This window comes from Xiphophorus hellerii, chromosome 19 (assembly GCF_003331165.1).
Source record: "Xiphophorus hellerii strain 12219 chromosome 19, Xiphophorus_hellerii-4.1, whole genome shotgun sequence".
NCBI lineage: Eukaryota > Metazoa > Chordata > Actinopteri > Cyprinodontiformes > Poeciliidae > Xiphophorus > Xiphophorus hellerii.
In genome coordinates this window covers 19788241-19812772 of record NC_045690.1, presented here as the reverse complement: position 1 = coordinate 19812772, position 24532 = coordinate 19788241, and the positions used below count along the sequence as shown (strand labels likewise).

The following is a 24532-nucleotide window of genomic DNA, read 5'->3' as shown; positions in this document are numbered from 1 at the left end:
CAAAAGAACGTCAAATACTACACTACAGCCAAAGCTAGAAGTCAAGGCATGTTCATTTGTTTCGACCCAGTCAAAGTACAGACCTAAATCTAATTTAGTATTTGTGTCAATACCTTAAAATTTCTGCTCAGAGATACTTTCCATCCAATTTTACTGAGCTTGAGCAATTTGATGTGCAATGCTGGTATGTTCCTTTACCTTTCACTTAAAAGGTTTTTTTATTTTCAAACCACTTAACTATTTATCCTGCATTTGCTGTTCTATCACACAAAGTCAAAGTAAGCAATATTTGTGGCTGTGACAAAAAAAAAAAAAAGAATGACATCTGGGAATTTTTTTCCCCCCCATTCTTTTCTAAAACATCACGAGACCTCAGACAGTGTTTGTTTTATTCTAGACAATTCGCTTAGGACCGACCAACAACGTAGAGGAATTCATTTCAGAAACTTGACACTAAACCGTGCAGAGAGAGAGAAATGCTGCACTGCAAATGTGCTTCTTCTACATTTGCTACACACATTTGTGTGTGTCCAAGTTGTGGTATGAGGAAGAAAGTTCTCTTAACCTAAGAATCGATGAGAAAGATCCTTTTCATCAGGGTGGCGGTAAACGCCGCCGTGGCATCGACCTCACTCGCTATTTTGAGTGCTGCCTTATGAACTCCAGGCATTGTTTTCAAGCACCACGAGATCAACCCTCAGTTAAGCAGACATTATTTTTTTATTCAACAAAGTTATCAATGTTACACATCACCACAGATAGAAAACATTAGCCCATAAAAGAGGACTTTTAAATAATAGTAGCATTAATATTAAGTCATTTCAAATATCTTACAGTCAAACTGGGCTCAAAGCTGTAGCATATTCACCAGAGGATTATTCTTTCAAAAAGGTTTAAGTACTAACGTAAAAAAAAAACACACACACTCTTACACACATGCAGCACAAAGTGACAGGCAACTTAACTACCAGCTCCTCGTCTGAGAAGCACCTCTAAAGAAGCACACACAACTTGTTCCATTTAACAGAACCTCTTCCTATGACAACTTTACAAAACCAGTCTATTTACCTCTTGGGTTATTTGGGGTGAGCAGGTGGACAGCGATGTCACCCGTCGTCGAGTCTGTGTTTTGAAAAAGTACAATCAAATTAGTGGCCAAAATGAACCACGTGTGATTAAATGAGATATCTTCTGTCTGGAAAAAAAGGAAAAAAACTTTATACAAGATATAAACGGACACAAAGGTGTGTAGGAGGTGTTTAAAAGGAGCACCAAGAGGTTGTGCAAATCTTCCTTTTCTTATAGGCGGAGGACATGTGTCATACTTACTAGCACTCTGTGGTAAAGATATGCCTTAAGATAAATACATATTTTATATTTTACTGCAGTAGAATAATCTCACAGTGAAAAGTTGAGACAATGCCAACATTTAGTATGAACCCAATTATTTCGAGGGGGGGTGAGGAAGAAAAAATCCTGAGTAACACGGTGATTAGAGCCCAAAAAATTCCTATAAAATGACTATTGATGTATTTTTCCAAGCTGGTCAGACTTTGTAGGAACCTTTTATTAAAAATCCATAACTTTCTGTTTCTATGACATGTAAATATGATGTGACACATCACCTATTAGATGCTATCCACAAGTCAAATTGATATTTGGTGGGAATGCCAGGAAATAGTTATAATTTCTACCATCACTAGCATAAACTTGTGGAGTTTGCGAAATTGTAAGACTTTAACTGTAAGACCTGACTATTCTTTGGTTTGATGAGAGTAACATTAGCTTCATTAAACATGGAAATGGAGTTGGGAATGGTGACCAATGTTCGTGTGAGTGTAACTTTGGATTTCTAATTTTAATTTTCAGTGCGAGATTCTGCTACTGCATTGCAACACATCTTTACCAAGAATCCATTCATTTAGACTGTTTATTGTGCGACTGACAAAATAAATTACAGAAATTCTTAATCATTAGATTTTTTTAACTAATAAAAAAACCTTTAAACATTTTTTATTGCCTTACAACAACATAATTAGATATTTTTTTGGGTTAGTTTGTATGAGTATTTACCTTTTTGTCTTGTAATTATGTGTATTACAGGACCTAATGACTAAAACTAAAAGGTTGCCAGGAACACAAAAATTATCTTTTTAATGGCAAACAAAAAAATTGTATTGACAAGCTAAACCATTAGCGTTACCCTGAATTTTGTTTAGAGCTTTCAAACATTTTTTTTTGGAAAATATTAATATTTTGGGGCTTTGAAGGCCTAATACGGTGATCATGTTGCTTAATATTTGATGAGGGACACAATTAATACATTTGAAGCATTTTCAGGAAATATCTGTTAATTTGTTGTTTTAGTTCTGCTGGGTCGAAAGCTAAATAGCTATTTTACTCATCAATTTCAGCAGTACAAACAGCAATCATTCCACTTAGCGTCATAATTTAACTTCAAGATAAACAAGTAAACTTAATACTACATATTTTACACAAATTTCTCATTTTAATCAGACAACGCTTTGAGAATGAGAGCTCTCTTACATTATTAAATTCTCTCAGTGCCAAAGAAGCTCAGAAATTGCAATTTAAATATTCCTTTTAACCCAGCCTTACAACCACAGACCTCAACCGACACACGGCCTTTTCTGCAGCTGTGCATGAAAATGTGTCTACTTTCAGACAGTGAGTCTGCCATTGGAGGGATTTGGCAGTTTTCTGTCAAATCCCCCCAGAGCTCAGGCAGATCAAAGGATTTCGTCCATCGACTAACGCTATTTGAGAGAGATTCTTCTCGTTATCTCCTGTATTGAAGGCATATTTACATCGGCATAGCTTCTACAAAAGTAGAAATACAAAAATTGAGCACCAGACCCTGCTGCTTTGTATGGTTTCAAAATCTTCCCTATAGCTACCTATGGGGCTAAAACAGCAGCCATTTGATTAGACGTTTCTGTCATGTATCATTTTACTTGGCTCTAGGCAAGAAAGTCACATGCTGCTACCCAGAAAATGTGGGAAATAACAATGGTAACCAGGGACACCGAATAAACTAAGAGTACCCGTGAAGGAAGGATAAAAAAAAAAGGACTTTCACAGTATAGGTAACAGACTTTTCTCAAAATAAGGCTCCTCGTCTTTGAAATGTTAGATTGCCATAAAAGCAGGATTCAAATTCTCAATGGGCTTCAACCATCAATAAAAAACCGGTTCATTCATGCTTTAAAATACAGGTTACACATCTGGTTTAAAGTAGGAGCCTGGATTTATCAGAAAAGATTATTTCTAAAGAAAATGATCAAGGGAACAAAGTTGGTGATGGAAGAATGATTGCACTTGTGATGCAAAAGAAAAAAGAAGAAATTTAATACAACCTGATTATTTCAACGTTTTGTTCTGAATCCCTCATTGACATGAACTATTGATCAAAGTCCTCAAAACCTCAGAAATGATGTATACATAATAGGCCAAATCTGGTCCGCAATAGATTTAATGTCAGACTTGGATGAAATTAGATCTTAGAGGGCCACAGAAATAGAATCTTCAAGTTTACAGTTATGTGCCTAAATATAATTTCAAGGTAGTTTTTAACTGTATAGACCCAATACTACAAATATTAAAGGATATTCAATATTTCATCAAATATTTTAACTGTTTGTTAATGGGGTTGTTATCAATATATTCTGCTACAATTGGTTCTTTGAGAAAGATTCATTCATAATCTTTATATGGCCCAAAATGGAAATGAATTTAACTCCCCTGAAGAAAATTAAGAGAATTCATTTAAAATTCCTTAATGCTCCCAAAGAGCAATCTGACCTGAATTAATACGTGTTATAAGTAAAAAAAAAAAAAAAACGAAAGAAGTGATGGTGCAATAACTAAAAGGCTAACAAGAGTGACAATCACTCATAGCACACAAGAGGTGGATGACAGTCGACAACAGTCCAGTTTTGATAAAGTTTTAAATGAACACATTTGAGTATTCCTGAAGAGCTCTCCTGGACAATATATCTAAAAAAGTATTGTACAAACAGATAACTCAGGAATTGTTTTGAAAGCTGAACTTTCATTTTAGAAGCGATTCTCTTTCCATTCCACTGCCTCTAATGTTCACAGCCATAATAATCCATTCAGTGACGTCCGTATAGGAAGTTGCCCAGTGGTGCACGATTCTATTTGTACTCACCTCTCCTTCCTAAGTCGAGCATCTCTGGTGCATGCCGATACACCTGCTTGGCATCGAAAAGACAATGCCCTCACTTTCAAGCCTTTGTGAGCTGTAGTTAATACTCCTAAACCTGTGATTAAATTTGCTGAATTGGCCATATTCTCTGCTGTTCGGCGCATTGGAAGAAGAGTGTTTCAGCTGGATAAAAAGAGATCACAGGAAAACCTCAAATGGCTGCTCTGGTTTCAGATGAGCATGCATTGCCTGTAGTTGTTTTCTCAGTCTCCTCTCTAGGGGAACTTGATTTAGCAAATCTCTCACCATCCATTGTGATATCTCTTTCTCAGCTCCTTCTTTTGAACCCGTCCTTAAAGAAACTCCAGAGATGCTAACAAAACCGGAGGCAAAAGCACAAGCAAACTTCACTTTTTTTTTTTGCCTCTCCGTCTTGTTTTCCTTTATTCTCTCTTTCCTCGTCTCAGTCTCGGCTGGTGCTGTGGCAGGATAAGCGAGAGAGACGAGGAAAAACAGCCGCCCCGCTGAGTTGTTTTAGACCTCCTTACAGTCCCTGGCGCCCTCAGTGGCTCCAAACCTATTTGTCGTTTTTCAGAAATCGGAAATCTCTGCTGACCTGTTGCAGCCTTGTTTCTTGTATTGCCTCCTTCAGTTCTGTCATTTCAAGTACGATCTCTAATGTTGAGATGATGTCTGTTGTCTTCCCTGCCTCTCCCCAACTATAACATCCTCTCATTCTGCATGGCCTTGTAGTAGTGCTCCTGCTCGGCGTGGCTGCGGGACGACACGGAGGGCCGGCGGGGCAGGGTGGAGGAGCGGGATAGGGCCTGGCCGTGGCCATCCATCAGCAGGTCTGGATGGGGCGGAGGGGGAAGCATGCCGGAGTGGGAAGGGTGGGGGGGAAGAGGCATGGACGAGGAGGGAAGAGGAGGAGGAGGTAGCGGAGAGGAAGAAGGGTGAGGAGGTGGAGGCATCTGGTTGGATAAAGGGTGAGGATGCATGTGTGAGGAGGAATGGTGAGGAGGCAGGGGCATCTGCAAGGAGGACGGTTGAGGAGGTGGAGGCATTTGGGAGGAAGACGGGTGAGGGGGTGGGGGCATGTGAGGGGAGCTAGAATGAGGAGGAGGTGGAGGCATGGGAGTGGGGCCTGAGTGTGGAGGCGGGGGCAACGGGGAAGGAGATGGAGGTGGTGGAAGAGGGGAGGAAGACAACTGAGGCGGAGGAGGCAGAGGCGAGGAGGCCGTGGGAAGGGGTGGTGGGGGCAGCTCCACTCCCAGTCCCAGTCCCACCTCTGCACTCCCGCTGGTCATGGAAGAGCCAAGCGAGTCTGTTTTCCCCGGCAGCGTCCGGTAGTCCCTGTAGTGGCAGACGTTGTCCTGCCGCTGCAGAGCCATGCGGTGCTTGTCGCCCGACGCGTCGGCACTCATCATGTTGCCGCTGATGGTGTTCCTCCACTCCCACGGCTTTCCGTTGCTGGTTGACACGCGCACCACTGGGTGGTGGGGGGCGTGAGCGTCGATGGTGACGATGCTCCCGCTGCCGGCGACACTCCCCGGGTTGCTGCCGGTGCAGCTGTCTCGATCGGACGGGATGCGGTAGTACGGCGATTCAGAGCAGTTGGAGCCACCGCCCGAGGAGGAACCCCCTTCTGATGTCTTGGCCGACGAAGTGTTTCCTCCATGACCCTGCTGCTTCGACATGGCTATGACCTGCAGGAAGGGGCAGCAGTCAACGTACAAACTATATGATGACAACAACATGTTAATTTCCGCTACAATTTCCATCCTAATGAGGGAATAACTGAGAAAACTACTCAGGCAAATTGTTTCCTTCAGAGTTTAGCTTTGATTACCGCCTAAATAAATTATAGTTATTTAGTTTGTCCAGCATCTGGCAGCTGCTCAATTACCTCTCTTGTTCAAACTATACAGCGCCTTGTAAAATGTACCACAGAAATCATTGGCTTTCTTATGGTAGACCAAAAAGGAGCACATAATTGTGAAACGAGAAATGATTGATGACTTTTTGCAAATGATCCCATAAAGACATATACGTAAGTTTGTAGTTCTAATGTAACACAATCTATAACATTTTAAGATGGCCTCTGTATTTATGAAAATTGGAGTTATGCCTTTTGGGTGCTCCTATGTATTTTCCATGGTGCCACCCAAAAGGTATAGAGCTCCAAGGAGTTTTGTGGAAGTAGGCGGCTCTTTGTATGAGCAAGCGTTGAGGTACCCCGGAATGGTTACTACGGAAAATTAAAAGATTCCTCACATATGTATGAAAGAATCAAAGGAGTGTTAATGGCTCAAGGTGTGTTTAAGACGAGGGAATAATATTATGACATGACATAAAACTAAAAAAAAAAAAAAAACTGATTTTGCACAATACCGCCCCCCACTTTAAGAAGCATGAAAAGAGTTTTCTAGTATCTTTCTCACCTGAGTGACTCGTTGCTGGCTGGGAAGCTGGTTGGGCTGCGTATTGGGAACCCTGGGAGTCGACACCGCGATGGGTCCGGATCCAGGCTCTTTCACACTTCCTCCCTCTGTGAGTGACAACCACTTGGCTCTCGTTTTGGCACTCTTTGGGGAAACGGGTGGAGGCCGCGAGGCCTCTTCAGGGATATGAACCAACGGCGGTGCCACGGCCATCCTTGCCGTTGCTGGCGTGGCAGTAACGTTGCTGGCCTGCACCGTCGGGTAAAGAGACGAAGGCATGCCCCTGCTCTCTCCTTCCCCTGCAGCCGCCCCTCCGCCGCCTCCTCTGTCCCTCTCGTCCTCTCCCTCGTCTTCGTCTCTCGAGCTCTGGCTGCGGAGCTCCAGCGAGCGCTGCTTCCACTCGGACACCAGCTGCCGGGACCTCTGGGGATCGAAGGGCACGTGGAAGGTCATGTGGCGCTGCGTGACGACTGGCTCATCGGAGGGGGAGATGGGGCTGTTGCCATTTGCGACTCTGGGTAAGGTGTTGCTGAAGGTTACCATGGTTTCCTTGCCCATGGGGCCACGCGTTGCCAGGAGCTCCACATCGGCGCTGGCTCGTTTCAGCGAAGCCAGGGACGCCTTTTCCCTCCTCACCTTACTGCGGGCTCCGGACCCCAACCCGGCCCCCAGCTCCTCCCTGCTCTCTGACACCCTGGGAGTCTTCCTGTACAGGGAATCGTGGCTCCGCTGGGTCAACACCCTAAGCCCGTCCTTGTGATGAACCGACGTCAGCCGCTGCAAAGTGGGAGAATCTTCCTCTGATGCTTTAAAATTTCCCACAGCGTACACAGCCTAACAGACGCAGGGCGGAGAAAAATAATGAGATGGAAGTATTGTACATATTAAATAACAAGTGTGAAAGCATCTTTAATGTTTTTTGGAAGTTTTTCTATCAGTACGGAGAGTGTACATGAATAGCTGTCTCTTCCTATTTTGCTATTTTGGTCAGTTTGAATCTTTCCCTTCATTTTCTTCCCTCCTTAAGCGGCAGAAATCGCTCCGTCTTTCAAAAAGTGAGAGACTAGAGAAAGAGAGGAGAAGCGTGGAAATTGGCAACGACAAGTTTTCTTAAAACGAAGTGTGAAATTCTTCAGAGAATCTTTATCGGATTATTTATTCTCTCTCGCTTTCACTCCTTAATAGAAATAGCTATTAATAGCATGTGGAAAAAAAAAAAAACATGCTGAGAGAAAAAAACATGGAAGCCACACAGGGAGAGTGGAAGTGGTGCAAAAATCAAGAATTTGTTAGCACATGCTGTGACATTGTTCAAAGAAAGACAATACCACAATTTAACAGATTAATAATAATAATAATAAAAAAATTTTAACCATGCTGCATACTGACTCCTAAATACACTATGGAGGAGAAACTAGCTCCTAAATGAGAAGCTAACAGCTTTTTATGTTGAAATTCAATGAAAAAAAAGATGATTGCTTTTAAACAGATCAAAAATGATTGACCCCTGCTTCCTTTTGGTTTGACTCTAAATTGTCCAAAGCACAACAGGAACCGCACGCGTGTGTCACACCGTCCTGGGCGCTCTTCTCTCAACTCACCAGATAGACTCCGATGCCAGCTCCTATGAGGTACCCCACGTAGACGTCTATCGGGTGACTGCGGTGCTGCGTTATCTGAGTCAGGCCAGCGAGGCCCGCAGCCATGCAGAAGGCGAACACCAGCAGGGGCTTCAGCAGCTTAGTTGTGCTATTGATGCTGGTATTGAAGTACATCTGTGGGGATGGAGACATGCACAGATTGGTAAAAGACAGAAAGTTCAGACATGTGGGGGGATCAAGAGGTAGTTTGACAGACTTCTTTTTAAAAAAAATATTTTTTCACATTTATTCAAGTTAAACCCAAATGTGTGTGTGTTTTTTCGGGCGAAAGCCCATTGCAATGTAGCACATAAATGTGAAGTGAAATGAAATGGACGTGTGGTTTTCAATGTTTTACTGATAAAAACTTGAAAGATGCATGCCTGTGTATTCTGTCCCCTTTACTCTCACACTTGCAAATAAAACAGGATATCAGGTCAGTATTTTGTACTATTGTCACTGTGATAAACATGATGATAAAAACTATTTATTGCTTCTTTTTTAGGTAGCTGTGCATTTACATGACAGCCCCACAAACAACTAAGCTGCACAAAGTAAGTCTATTTTCAAATTTGCTTGTATTTATTGATGCTTTTATTGAACAAACGGTGGAGAAAATAGTAAAACTATCAATCCCGACAATAAGGACAGTTTTGGGGTGTCTTAAACATCATTAATTGTTGTCTATCGCAATAATAATGATTAAATTATCGCGATAAGTAATTTATCACAGTAAATCATGAACGATACAATACATGCCCACCCTTAGACCAATTTATGAGAAACGTCTCCAGAAAGACAAACTGTTGACTAATTGGAGCTGAACTGGGTTAGTTAATCACATAAACTGTGTGGTTGTAATGAGACAAAATATGAAACAAAATATAGGGCATGAATAACCAGTGAAACATGACTTATTAAAAAGATTATTATGTTGCTTCTGATAGGGTTTAGCTAGTAGGAAAAGGAATGGCGTGCGCACAGTTGAACAGTTTGACATCTTTTGACAGAAACAGAGTTGATGAGTGAGCAGGAAAGGAAAAAAAAGAAAGAATATATTTTTCGCTGCATTCACATTTCCAGCATGCCTACTGTATTTTGATTGCATAAAATGGAAGACAGCTGAGTGACAGAATGACAGGCTTTGCAAAAAAAAGAACCTATTTTAACAAGCTTGTCCACAGGCCACTGAGCAGAAACAAATCCTACTCTTCATAGCAAGAGAGAAAACCTGTCAGCAATGAGAAATTTCTCCTTACATCCCATATAGATTTACTCAAAATATGTTTGTGTGTGGGGAGATTTTTCTCTTGGCTCTTCATTTGTTCATAATCTTAGAATGTGGCAAAAAAAGCTTTTTGAGAATTGAACAAAGGAATAAATGCATACCAGATTGCATTTATGCATACCAGATTGCAATTGAGAAAAAATATCTATTAGAGCACAGATTAGACAGCAAGCAACTCTTTTCCTCCTTACTGTCTTCCAACAGATGTCAGTCAGTGCCTTTTCAGTGAGTTGTAATGAGGACACACAGGGTCCAGTGATGCAGCAGTTATATGGCCACTGATGAGGATGTGTGTGTGTGTAGGGGGGGTGGGCAGGCGTGTGTGTATGTGTGCAGATGGGATGGTGTTGCAATGATGAAAAACAACAATACTTTGCAGCACAGTACAGACACATCAAGACACATTAACCAATATTCACCAAAGATGAATGAAACAATCAACTTTGAAAACCAAAATCGGATCACTGGTTCTAGTTATTTTTAGAGACACACCTATAGAAATCATGTGGTTATATGTGTGGTCGACCAATTGGAAAAGTAAAAATCCTACTTTTTTCTGATCAGTCATGATACCTAGTGTAAATCAAGTTGCACTGACGACTTCAGTGCAACACTCCAGTGTCAATGTTTAAGGGCAAAGTCAGAGGAGCCACAAAAGATAGAGGGAATCCAGAAAGAAAAAAAATCAATTTTCTTGCCAGATCCTTCAGGCCACTGCTTTTAAAATGTCAACTAATAAGAGAAAGCTAAGTGCATTACGGCAAGATTGCTCTGTTTTTATCGTTTCGCAGAATCTAATTGTATCTGTAAGGGAATATGCTGGATTTGGAAATGTTGTGAATCTTTTGAAACTCTCACTGGTAAGGCAAGACTCCACTTATGCACACACAGAGGCTTATTTTCAGAGTTAGTAACACTGACTGTGCTAATTGCACTCTTTGCTAGAACACTTTGAAAATATCCCATCTGTCATCATTCAGTCTGTTTTGAAATAATACTGAAATGAGTGTCTGCGGAGCTGAGTAACACAGTCAGCGTCCTCTCTCAGACATTGTGGCGTTCTGTTTGTTGTCTATAGAAATCCCTAATGATTGTTTTTGACAGAAAGGCTGGCATTGTTAACAATCTAGTATCTTACAGTAAATCAGCTTTTGTCTGTCAAATATGAAGTAAGACGTGGCTGTATTTTTATTTATTTTTTTGCAGAAAACATTAGCATATCTTGAACTGGTACAGCATACATCTACATATTGAGGCGTGTTAAGCAAAAAGAAAAAAAAACGAGGGTGAGCTGTTTTCTGTCATGTAAATAACTAAATATGCTGTACTTGTTCTTAACTGAGTTTTATTTATTTATTTATATACCTCTGTATACTACATTGATTATTAGTGATGCAGTGAGAGCTCTATATGTTTGAGATGCTTTAGATAAAATCATTGTTTTAATTTACTGCAAAATATTGTTTATCCGGTTGAATCTTCAATTCACCCAGTACTTGGTTCTTATTCATAACTCTTCAAGTCAAAGGTTTTCAGAATCCATTCTAAGTATTTGGCCATAAAAACTCTGAACAGTGAATCTCTAGATTTTGTATATGATTTAAAAGACATTAACTTTTTTATAATTGGTTAAAAAAAGTAAAATACTGTATCTATTTATTTTGTCAAGCGATGATGAAACAGAGAAGAAAAGTACAGTCATGGCTGACCGCATGTTGTTCCTTGTGGATTTGCAATGTGTCACTTTGCATTTTACAAAAGAAATACAAATATAAACAGATTTAACGGAGTATTTTTCCAGGGTTATAAATAAGCATCCATCTGCAGACATATCATGCTAGTAGAATCTTAGTAAGTTGAAGTGCTTACAGAGATATATACAGCTGCGAAGCCAGACAGCGTAGCATGCTGGGATGGAAAGGTTTTCCTACAGGAAAAGAGCAGGAAAATTAGAAGTGGAGAAATAAAGATAGATGTTTTTGAGCCATTTTTTTTTACTTGTACTTTCCTAGGAATTTAGGTGACAAATACAAAGTAGGGAATAATTGGTAAGTGGAAGGAAAATGATTCCGGTTTTGCAAGCAAAAGTCTGACAGTGTGGTCTGCAATTATATTCAACCTCCCTTACTATGATACCCCTAAATAAAATCCAGTCCAACCAACTGCCTTTAAAAGATACCCAACAAAATAATAATACCTCAGTATAAATTAATCTGCTTCCTGTTAGGGATAATGTTTCAGGAGTCTAAAGCAGGGTTAGGTTATAAAACAATGTTACAAGCTTTGGAGACGTTAAGGAGCTTTGTTCAATGTCCAAAAACAAAACGAGCATGGCACATTGTCAAACCTACACAGACATGGCCATTTGCCTAAACTGATACACCAGGCAGTGCATAAATCAGAGGAGCATCCAAACGAACCATGGTAACTCTGGAGGAACTGCAGAGGTCATAGAGGAGAATATTTTTATAGGGCAGCTATTCGTCATGCACGCCCCAACTTTTACAGAAACGTAGCTAGGACAAATCTATTGAAAGTGGTCAGATGGGCTGAAATGAAACTTTTTGGCCATGTTGTGTTGTGGAAAATTAACACCGCACACACCACCCCCATCATGACACATGGTGGTGGCATCATCATGATCTGGGGATGCCTTCTTTAGCTTGAGCAGGGAAGCAGGTCAGAGTTGATAGGAAGATGGACGGAGTTAAATAGGGTAATCCTGGAAGGACTAATCCTTCTCTTTTTTCTTTCCAAACAATCCTCAACCATCGTTCATGTGTTGGAATGGCCTAGTCAAAGTCCAGATCTATTTAGAATCTGTGGCAAGGCTTGGAGATGGATGCCAGGAAATTCATGTAATGTAAATAGCATTTACATTATTTACATTTAATTTAGTCTGATTTATCTTGAACAATTTCACAAAAATAGAACGTCCAAAAATGTCAGTCTTTGGGTTGTTGCTGGTAGAGATAGAAGACTTATAGATATTGTTGCGGGTTGTTTAAGACCACACCACACTTTTCAGAATTTTACGTGTAAACAAAATGCTGAATTGTTTTAAAGGTACAATTCATGACACGACAACTTGTTTCGCCTGTCCTAATGAATGCCCTCGGATTTCAGCTCCATTAACCACGAATGTGGCACATTGGGGTACGTAAGAGGAATTAAATCTGGCTGAGGTGAGACATCAAAGCTGCTTGTATTTAAAAAAAAAACATAAAGTGCTTCATAGAAATAATTTTTACACATCTCCGTCAATTTCTTCCTCCACCTCTCAAAACTATTCGCTTCGTCTTACCGTCCCTGGCGACAAAAGGTAATAATAGAAAATGTGTTGTCCTATGCAAAACAACTACGTGGTTAGGTATTTTAATAATGGCTCCCTTGAGAAGAGAAGCACTCGCATGCACACTTTGTAATACAGTTACTGGGATTATCCCTGTATCAGTGCCGCTAAGCTGTGATCATTCCTGTGTACGGATCTAATATGCCTTTCACACCGACTCGCTGGAGCTTGTTTGTCTGATCCCCTGTATGCGCCTCTACAGAGCATCTTGAAAAGCCACAAACCTGAATCCAAAATGCCACCACATGCAAATTTTTTACTTAACAAAAGAACATTTAACTTTTTTTTTTTATTTCAATTTTAATTTCATGAAATCCTAAATAAATAAACAGCTTTGACTATTCTAATGCCAGTTGTATTCTTGCAAGATGTGTTAAAATACTAAATGTAGACACATTTAATATTATATAAATAAGACTCTGTGCTAAATAAATACAAGCACATTTTTACCGTCCCGACATGATTGCATATTGGTCTTTCCCCATGCATATGTCCTGCGTGATGTAGGCGTTGTTGTCACATGACACTCCCGGAGCCGTGTAATTGGGCTGGCACACGGTGAGGAAGAAAGGGGCGTGATAGCCGGTAGCCAACTGGATGACATCTGTCACCAGGGCTGTTGCCAGGAGACCGAACACATGAACACCTGAGGGAGAGGAAGAGAGGCAACGGAGGTGAATGCAGCATCAGGCGAATGAACTGAAAAAAAAACAAAACACCCAATGCCTTCCTCACACAGAGCGGTTCATTTCTGAGACACGTGTTGCAGTGGGGGAGAAAAAAAACAGCGTGAATTTGCAGCAACCTGAAGTGACACCATAAGCTGTCAGTCAGATGCATTTTTACACGCTTACACACACACACACACACATGCAGGGAGAGAAATGCGGGAAAGTGAATTAATTACTCTTTTGACTTCAAAGCTCAAAGTTTGCCTCGGGTATTTCATTATCTCAGCTTCTTAAGTCGGTTTCATTTTAAGTCACCCTTCATTTAATGTCTGTAATTAGCTTATTTCTTTACTTTGAAAAATGAAATGAAGTCGGGACTCACTGGGAACTTTGGATCACAGTAAAACTGTCACTCTATAAACAAGGCTTAGTTGAACTTGGATAACCGTATAGCCTGAAACACATATGAAAACTTTCGTGATTTTTGAAAATAAGAATTGGGTTCACAAGTTGGCGTTGACTGCGAGTTTTCTTTCATCCAAACAGGGGGAACATCCTAAAAGCTATGCAGACACATAGAGTAAGAACAATATTAGTTGAAATTAGTGACTTCTAAATGGGCCTGGTGGCCGGACGTACCCACAAAGCGCACGGTCCTGCGCAGGAACGAGTTGAAGCTGCAGCCTCCGGCGTTTATGCTGCCCTCCAACTTGGGGCAGGTCTTCAGTTTGGACTGCATGCAGTACATCACCGCCTCCCCCAACATGATCTAGAGAAGGGGAAAAGATTGGCTCACGTGTTTTGTTTTTTTTCCCAACTGTTTGCATTTTGCGAGGTCGGAAGAGCAGAGTAGAACAAACACAGACAAGCAAAAGTGTGAAAGTGCTATTCGCGTCAGGTAGAGATGTCTGTGATTTTGATCTACTGTAGGAAGGTACGGCAGGGTGAAAGCAGAGCAAGGTGCTATCGAACAGTGATCACTTCCAATCAGAGTGATAAATGGTCGCTGCTCGTTTCCATGCTGCTGATGGATTACTGTAGTGTGTGTTGGTGTCTATCGATTCGGGGGGGGGGGGGCATGGAGTGACTGATAATGTTTAAAGGAAATCTGGATGTTTATCAATCTAAACATCGATATTGCATTAGAGAAGACAGACTGAATTTGCTAGACATTTGCCTATTTGGGTGACTTTTGTATTATTCGGTGTTTCACTGGAATTTGCATGAGGTCTAGGAAACTCTACAGCAGGGGTCTCAAACTCCAGTCCTCGAGGGCCGCAGTCCTGCAACTTTTAGATGTGCCTCTGCTGCACCACACCTGAACAGAATAATTAGGTCATTAAGGCTCTGGAGAACTGATCTACACAAGGAGGAGGTAATTAAGCCATTTCATTCCAGTGTTTTGTACCTGTGGCACATCTAAAAACTGTAGGACTGTGGCCCTCGAGGACTGGAGTTTGAGACCCCTGCAAGATGTTGATGCGGTGAGGTGCAATTAGGTGTGTGTACAACTGAGCAACATTTGTACAACATGAATCGATTACATTTATTTTAGACACAAAACCACCAAGAATATCTGCTCAAAAAGCACATTAGCATAATTTATATTATTTATAGGTGCTTGACAGAGTAGCTAGTAGCATGAAATGTCACAATTAATTATTACATTTCATGCATGTGTAAAGAAAAAAAGTGTTGCTTTTGCGGACAGGAAACATATTTATAAAGGACAATCGGAACCAAATCGTGCAGCATAAAAATACACTAAATACATAGTTTATGGTGAAACACAGCAGTGGCAGCATCAGGCTGTGAGATTGCTTTCCGTCACCAGATGCAGAGTTTCCTTTTCCCCTCAACTTCGCAAATATAACACGATGCGCTGCTTTGTGTTGAAAGTTGTGAGACGGACTTACGGAAGCGGCTGGGCCGGCAAACGCCAAACTCAGCAGCATCAGCAGAGGGATGAGCTCATCTCCAGTCTCTACGTAAGGCATGGAGAGGTCGCGGTCATAGCAACGGAAGCCCACCATCGCCGGGGAAAGGACATCTGTCAACTCCAGGAAGTACAGAGACACCAAGGAGGACAGGACAATGGGGAGCTGGACGGGAATGCGTCGACACACGTGTTAATTTACAACCCGTAAAACAAAACCAAGGACAACTGACAAGCATTTGATTTATTTTGTTGGAGTGGAGTAAGTTATCGAATGTTGCATTTTAGCTGCATGCACATACAACCTACACGTGTAAGAAAAGCTCAGATATTGATTTAATGTTGACATTATTAAGCTAGAAAAATATACAGAGGTGACAATTTCAATAAAAATATGTATGAACTGTTGCAATTCCTTCACATTCCCAATTTATCCGTACCTCCACAAAATAAAAACATGGCAGCAGAGTCATGCTGTCTTTGGGCGGTTTCTTCTTGGCTTTGGTTTTGGGAGATGTCATCTTGGGGTGGGACCAGTCGCAACCTGTTGGGATGACATTACAAACGGTTATTGGCTGGAATGTCCGGAGGACTTTGGCTTATTTATTTTTTAATTGTTGAAATTGTCAGCAAAAGCCAAAATGTGACGTCTTCCTGTTCCCTTCCCAACCAGTGTAAGAGTTGGATATCGCCATGGTGTTTACATTTGAATATACATGTAACTCTCAAAGCAAATGCGCACGGCATCCCCAGTTCTCTCGAAATTGCACCAAAGGGTGAATAAGACATATAACGGTCGACAGTTCCCTTCCCGATATCTTGCCCAATTTCTTTTGAATGTTCCATGATGTCAAAAAAGGAAAACGGTGTTTTTGAGGTCCTTTTCTCTAGAGGTCCAGCACAGAGCAACGCAGAGACACACAAGGCAAACAACCAGGCAAAAACACATTCAAACCTAACAGAAATGCAGGCAGCCTAATTAACCTGACAGTCATGTCTGAATTTTGTCGTTAGCTATTAGAGGCATAAACCACGACATCGTCATTTGGGTTTACCAAAATTCTTTTAAGGCATAGTAATGTTTGTGTATGTAAACTATGCATTTGTAAAAGGGAGAAAAAAATGACTTAAGAAACTGTCAGCCATTGTTGTGGCTTTTAGGAAATGGAAACAGTTTTCACACTGTGAAAAAATGGGACATGCCTTTTTATACAGTGGATCATCATTCATTTGATGTGCTACTGTTGTTATTGCAACATAGACACATGACCTATGCGCACTGTTGCGTTGGGATGCTTAGCAGTGAGTGTGTGTTTGCAGGACCCGGAGCTGCTTTATAATCAAAAGACATTCTAGCTGTTTGGGTTCTTCAAAGCTTTGAATTGAGCAGGAAGCATTTTAACAACCCAACAGCTGTTTACCCCAAATTTATCTTCCACACACACACACTCACATACACGCAGACTACATATACATACATACAGTATGGTGTCTTCAGTAACCTTTAGGCATGCAGAAGGTCTCCGAGAGAGGCAACAGCCAGAGGCACAGATGGAAAGTCAAACAGAGTTAAATATTCACGGTTCTCCCTATGGCTCCCTATTCCTCCCAATACCTTCCTTCCCATTCTGTTGATTTCTTCCTTTTTGTATCTGTCAATCTCGCCCTCCCTGCCTCCTTGTCCCATTTTTAAGTAGTTTCGCTACTTCTCATTTACGTACCGTCTGCTCTACGTTGATTTCACCTGATTTCTTCATATCTCATTTCATTTTGCTAACGCTTTCCACCTGACCTCTTTTCCCCCTCTGTGTCATTTCTCCTCTGGTTTGTCCTCACTCTTGCAACGTTAGCTGTGCCAAATATGTCTGATGGACTATTTTTGGGGCAGTATTACTTTTTACGCACATTTTGTGCAAAAGTTTTCATACCTCTAGAAAGTACTTTATTGGGATTTTGTGCCGTAAACCAACACAAAGTACTACATAACTCCAAATTATTTAGCCCCCCAACATACTTTGGAACAACCTTTTACTCCAAGAGTTGCAACTTTTACATATTTTAAGCCCAGTATTGTTTGAAAAGTAGGACTGGCCTTTGACTAGGCCATTCTAACTACTAAACTACCACATAATTGCAAAGGATTCAGCCTCCTTGAGTCAATACTTTGGAACATTTTTCCCCAGTAAGAACCGCAAGTTCTGTATATATGTCTCTGTTAGCTTTGCACATTTACAGACTTTTACCTCATTATTCTTTACAAAACAAGTCTTTGATTAGGCCATTCTGACACGTTTTATTCAATTTTTTATCTATCTTTCTTTATCATTACACCTTTCCCTTTTTGTTATTCTTCACCTCTCTCTATACCCAACTATGTTTCATAACCATTATCCTTTGGTTTTCGTTTTCCATAACCGTTTCTTTGACGAGATAAGAGATCCTGACCCTGAGGCGTTGTGATGCACCGAGAATCAAAGACTTCTCCCATCTAATTTCCATGACTCCTGGAAACGTGTTGGAGAGGGGAGGAAGAACAGGACCAAGATAAGTACACTTCAAAAGAGAAGCATGCACATTTGGAGGTCGAGGGGAAGTTGGCGAAAGGGACTGGAATTAGAAACTGAGAAGATGCCGTGAAGGAAGAGATTCCAGTTCGACTGAAAGCAGCTTAGCAAGATGCTGAGGATGGGGTCTCACTCCCGCTAGCCGCTTGGTCTCAGTGACCTACTCCAGTCAGCATTTAAACCTCATCCTAACTCACATTTCACACACACACACACACACACCCATAGAATGAGCTCCAGGCTCAGAGAAAGGGGGTCGTTTATCTATCTCGCCAGCATTCGTCCTCTGGGATACATCACATGAGTAAGTGGCTGGAGCTGATGTACACTCATGCTTGCAAACATCATGAAAGTGTTTGGATAGGGCTATACTGTAAGCAGTCTGTATGCATTGTGCCTGTCCATGTGTGAATGAGGTGAGTAAAGGCAGCGGCGGTGGTGGTGAAACACAGCGTATGGATGCGTCTGGCAAAGCAAGAAGCGAAAGTTGCAGAATAACATGGAGATTTAACGTTGACGCCTAACATACAAATGGCTTCCAATGTCAAGGATAACCCAGCTTCAATAGAGTATCAGTTGAAATTGATAAGACACTTTATGGCTGTATAGTAGAGAACCAATGTGATCCAATATCAGAGTTAGACTTGATACTGTTGTTGGGTTGGGCATTGGGTTGAGGTTACCAAACCGGAGAACATGATCGTTGTGTTGCTAGACGTCACATTTTGATTGATTCCATTCTGGACATTTAAGCTGTCAGCTCAACAAATGCTGCACACTCAAAAAAAATTTTCTTTTTATATAAACTGCCAAAAAAAAAAAATGTTTCAAATGTATTAACAGATGAACTTTTCAGAACTGGCAGATCATTTAAGCGTCGAACATACACGCGTGGTGTGTCATGGAAGCCTCCTGGCAGTGGAGACCCTGGAGAAATGAATCACCTTCTGCAGAGACATTTCAGTGTTTGAAAGAGTGAAATTGCTAAATAAATGCGTGTGTTTTGTGCAAACATTCAGAGCAGTGAAAGTTATTTCAAACAGTTACAGTGATAATAACCGAGGAGAAAACTACAGAGTGCTGCAGGGAGCAAAAGGAATAGTAATTAATAAAAAATTGTTTCATTAAATATTTCAACTTTTAACCTCAATCTAGCAATTTGACTCTGGCACAATGTAGGAAATATTTCAATGTACAAATTACATGGAGATGCTGTGCCAGCACTGCTAATCATGCTAACAACAAAGTAAATGTTTTTCTTGGCATTGTTTGACTGAAATAGAAATCTACTATTCTCTGAAGTTGTTTAGGGCTAGTTTAAAAAAAAGCATTTTGTATGAAAATTTCATATTTTCATACAAAATGTTAAATGCTGCAAAAAATGAACTCCGCTCTGATCAGGGTCTTATGGGATCAGCTGCGGTGGGTGGACTGGAGGCGGCTCCAGCGGTTCACTGCTTATGAAAGTTACAGAACAAATAGCGCTGTTTTTTTTACTGATGTTATCAAACTTCAAAAATCCATAGCAGCAGACATTAATAAAGAAGTTTAGGTTAAATATTTAAATTTTTTCTGAATTTTTTTTTTTTTTTTTAGAAAATTTAAATAAATATCTGATAAAAGCTGCCAGCTGATAGAAATGTATCTAGCTTCTGCACAATACTACTCATCAAGTTCATTTTTTGGTATTTTTATTTAATCGTTACAACTCTCAGGATATTGTGTCTGTTAAAAAAATAGAAGCTAGAAATAAATAAAGCTGGAATGCAAAGTAAAAAGTGATACTAAAAGAAGCCCGCCCATAAATTGCACTTAAAAAAATTTAATTCGCCAAACACTGTTAAGGAATACTAGTTTTTCATGATTGGAGCAATTCAAGTTTTAGACGACTGATGCGCTTGTTTGCTAATATTTTCTACTCCGCTAATATGGTTGCATTTGTATGAAGTCATGTGAAAACCCTCACAAAAATATTAAAGTAAAAAAAGGGAAATAAATATGCCCATGGTAAGGGTCGGACTGCTAACTACTATCTACTCACCAGTGAGTTCTGGTTCTGCGCTGGAGAGGTATTTACGAAGCTTGCTGCTTTCTTTATTTAGCAAAAAGAACGCTTAAGTTCTCGACAAACCTTAGTTTATATTCAGGCGAACGCACGTGTTTTGAGATTTTTTTTTTTCTTTCATATTAACTTCTCAGATTTTCATGCTTGCTCACCCACTAAAAGAAAAAATAAGAAATGCAGCTTGTGACATCACGCTGCAATGGGTCTGCTCTACTTTAATGAATGTGACCATTTAAGTGAAAGAAAAAACAAACACCAAATCCAAGTCAATTGCCTGTCATTTATGCTACCGGATAAACAGAAAGATGGTTGTTCAAAGATTATTTGTTGAACATTTCACGGTCAAAAAGCGATTGAGATGAAGCATTTTATTTATTTATTTATTTTTTCGTGAGCATGGATCACAGTTTTTCGCTGGTTAAAATTGCGGGACATAAATAACCCTCAGATTCCAGCTTTCAAACTGCTCTGTCCTAATCTGTAGCCTACACTCATGATGTTGGTACCATTTACAAGATTTGTATTGCTCTTTTGGATAAAAATCAAACAAACAAAAAAAAACATTATCAGACAAAAGGAGGATGTTATCTGTTGTCATTTAAGATTCATTAAACCCAAATATTACTTGTTTTGAATTTCAGGTTATGGGTTTTTTCTTTCCGCCCACTCTAAGGCTGCCTTCATGCTAGAAATCAGACACTTTATCCAATTTTTTAACCGTAAACAAAACCCAGCTATTTTTATCTTGGCAGTTCTTTTGAATAGTGAGGCCTTTATCTACAGATGTGTGACCAAAAAAAAAAAAAAAAATCAGGAGCTCTTTTGGGGTTTTGCAGGACATAGACTGGGTCCCGTTGGGGGATAGTGCATGTGCTATGACAGATCAATACAGACTTGTTTTCAGTGATCGCTTTTATCCTTTGATGAAGCATTTATTTCCCGATGGGAGTGGTGACCACTGAGATGAATGTTCCCTTCCGCCAGTTCAGTAAATGTTTTAATGAGCATGAAAATGACATTAGTCACATTCTACGCCCATCAAAATCATTACATCCAAGCTAACCTGACCACCAGTGAAAAAAAACCTTTAATCAGTACGTCACATGGTGCCCTCCCATCACCCCACACAATGACTGGAAAACGTCGATGAAGGGAAGAATGCTGCTCCAGCTCTCTGCGCTTAAAAATCCATTTGAAGCTGCATTATTATTATTATTATTATTATTATTTCAATAGATTTTGGGAAGCAAGATCTAAAAACAATAACACGTGAGCATCTGGGTTTAGTTTTTTGAAGGAAATGGAGAAAACTAAACAAGCCTAAAACAGACAAACAAATCAGTTATTAGTTTGTATAATAAAAGCATTCACAGGAGAGAATTTCAGTTTGCACACTGCTACATGTTTATATTTTTGTGTTATTTTACATTTAACGTAACTGAGCATCCACACATGAGAGAACCTTATCAAGACACTGGTTGATGATGACCAAGGTAGCATGACTCATTCACGGGAATGGTGAATCGGTAAACACAAAAGCAGTCAAACACCAGTGAAGCTGGAGGACAGACAGTAACCTGGTGCAGGATGGTAGACGAGAGGTTCCCTGCAGAAGATAGTGAGGGGAGCCAAACTTTACAAACTGCTGCCATCTCAAACCACGGCAGACTCCTACGCCGCTTTGATCCCTGAAACCGGAAACATGCTCCAGTTTTGTCTAGTTTGTAGTTTTGACAGTTTAATCATTTCACACACTAATCTATTCAATATCCTCAAGAAACACTGATTATTTTCATTGTGTGCTGTGAGTAAAACACTGAAATGACACTGAAATCATGTGATTTGATATTCTGCTGTTCTCCAACCGAATTATAATGAAGCCCTGTGTATTTAATCACAAAAGTATTCATGTTAGTAATAATTACTCTCTGTTCTGAGCTCTGTGGGATCCTGCTCTTTATTAAGCACTCAGCAATTGAGCCAAATCGGTCAAATGTTGCCGTTTGACATAATTGTCTCAGTTGCTCTGTTCTTTTCAGCATTTGAGGGGACTTGCTTTGGATAATCAGTGTCATAAACTGAGGTTGCATCTCTTCGATGCACAGGACTTGAGCTATGCGTCTGTGAACCGATTCAAAGGATGAATATATTTACGATCAGATCAGCAGAGATCATTAGAGAACAAACAGCATCATGAAAACCAAGGAACAGAGCAGACAGCTCAGAAATAAAGTGTTGGTGACACATAAAGGAGGATTAGGTTGTTAAACCACACCCCAAGCTTTTAACATCTTATGGAGCATTGTTCAATTCACCGTCCAACATGTCATAGAAACCATACTGAGACATGGAAATCCACTTAAACTGACAGGCTGGGCAAGAAGATCATTAGATAGCTATGGAGGAGCAGCAGCCATAAACAGCTCTGGTGGGAGTATTAGCTGTGCACGCCATAAATCTGGGTTTAAAATAAGAATAAAAGACAAATGCCTTAAAACGAAAGTCCAATTTGCAGTTTATGTCAAGCCTATGAATATGTAGAAAAGGATGCCTGAGTATGATAAGACCAGAATTACTCTGCCTACATGTGGCAGGTTGCATCACACAATAAAACATGGTGGTGACAGCGTCATGCTGAAAAAATCCTTATTTTTGGCACAGCTAAATGCAAGATAATCTTTGATGGGGGGGGGACTGTTATATGATGCAAAAGACCGGGGCGATAGTTCCCCTTCTAGTAGGATAAGGACCTTAAACATGGAGCCACTGCTGCCTGCAAAGGAATGCTTTATCTTGCAACAAAAAAAAATCTCAAATGTGATCCTTTTCTTTCCACTTTGCTACTTCACGATTGTCAAACGTCTACAATCGCAATAAAATACCCTGGACGTTTGTGCTTGTGTTGTGACAAATTGTGGCAAAGTTTAGGCGGAATGCGTTAGAAATGCCTCTTAACTCTCACAGGGACCTATAGGGGCCTTCTATGAGTCCTGAGGAGGAGGGAACACCCAACTTAATTCACAGACTGAGGAGAAAAAATGCTGAACCCTCGTGCTCATTCGTTTTTGTCCTGATTTATATGAAGCGTGCAGATTTATCACGACGACTGCTTCTTCTCTAGAGGGATTCAATATGTTCAATTTGCTTTGACTGCTGTAGTTTTTTTTTTTTTTTTTAAATCAATCAGTGTTTAAACGGGAGCATTTCACATCTACGCCTCCACCAACAGATAAAAAAAAGCAGACTGCCTCAGATCATCAGTTACAGAAACGTGAAAGCCATGTGCTGATTGTCCGCCTCTCACCTCCTTGCGCCGGGGAGGAGAGAGGCAGCCAGCCCGCCCGCCCGCCCGCCTGCGTAAATCCACGCGGAGGGGACGGAAGGCTTTACTCACCTCTGTCCCGGGGGCTCCGTGAATTCACCGAGTCCCGTCGCCCCCTTCCCCCCCGGCGCGGTCGCGCGTGCTGCTCCAGTTTTGCCGTTGCGCCGCCTCTGCTAATCCATCCTCCAGCGTCCCTCGAGTCACCCCGAAATTCCAAACGCTCCACCGGGGATAAGGGGTGCGAGGCTATTCTGGGATCGCGGAAGAAGGAGACAGAGAGAAGGGAGGTGGCGTGGCCACAGGAGGAGCAGGGATGAGGCGAGGAGAGGAGAGGAGGGATGCTGATGGTGGAAAAGTCCCAATTTTGCCGCACTTGCTCCTGGTAACAGGCTCCTCTTGCAATCCGGATCCTGGCTATGGAGAGGTGAGACTCACACGCGCTCACCCGGTCCGCCTTATTCTCACCTGCAGGCTTCCATACATCCAACAAACACTGTTGCTGATGAATAAAATGTATCCATGTTTTTTTGTTTTTGTTTTTTAAATAATAAAACAATGAAAAAAAGAAGCTTTATAAGCTCAGCATCCGTCACCGGGTTTCTCAGCATGCACACATAAACACACAAAGGGGTTGAGGAGGTGTGTGTGTGTGTTATTGGTGATGGTGGTGGGTTACTGAGGGAGGAGAGAGAGTTGTGGTGTGTGGGCGTGTGTATGTGTGTGTGCTTACGGTGGGGGGAGGAGACAGTCTGTTCCACACGAGAACGCTTCTCTGCCGAATTCCTGTTTCGGGGGAGCGACAGAAACAAAGGGGTTGATTTTTGGTACGTGAACCTCATGTGCGCATGCCTGTGCGACCGTGGACATGTTTGCACGAGCAGCCGACGCGTAGAAAGTGAAGACGTGTGTTTGGAGATAAACTCTGCATGTCCGAGCAAATGCTTGTTTGTCACACAGCACTACCTGAACCCCACTGCTTCCTTTTAAGCGACCCCGTAATGTTTAGCAACCGTCGCCCGCAGATGAAGGTTCAAGTGCCTCTTACCTTTTGTTTACTCTGA

General features: G+C 41.1%; 1 protein-coding gene across 1 annotated transcript; it reads right to left on the bottom strand.

Annotated features, from left to right (window-relative positions):
• Positions 1-701: 701 nt before the first annotated feature.
• plppr3a (phospholipid phosphatase related 3a) lies at positions 702-24532 on the bottom strand. The gene is made up of 9 exons (XM_032546364.1): positions 23544-24532; positions 15961-16064; positions 15501-15686; positions 14224-14353; positions 13364-13559; positions 11431-11488; positions 8235-8408; positions 6634-7467; positions 702-5898 (listed from the first exon to the last, which is right to left on the bottom strand). The coding sequence occupies exons 2-9, from the start codon at positions 16039-16041 to the stop codon at positions 4909-4911; spliced, it is 2649 nt and encodes an 882-aa protein (XP_032402255.1). The 5' UTR covers positions 16042-16064; positions 23544-24532; the 3' UTR covers positions 702-4908.

Bases quoted from the DNA above. Each gene is read 5' to 3' on its own strand.
- plppr3a (XM_032546364.1), bottom strand. From the start codon at position 16,041: ATGACATCTCCCAAAACCAAAGCCAAGAAGAAACCGCCCAAAGACAGC. The intron at 11,489-13,363 runs GTAAAAATGTGC...CTTTTCCTGTAG, and splicing joins TATGCAATCATGTCGGGACG to GAAAACCTTTCCATCCCAGC. The intron at 8,409-11,430 runs GTAAGCACTTCA...CCATCCCCACAG, and splicing joins TCGCAGCTGTATATATCTCT to ATGTACTTCAATACCAGCAT.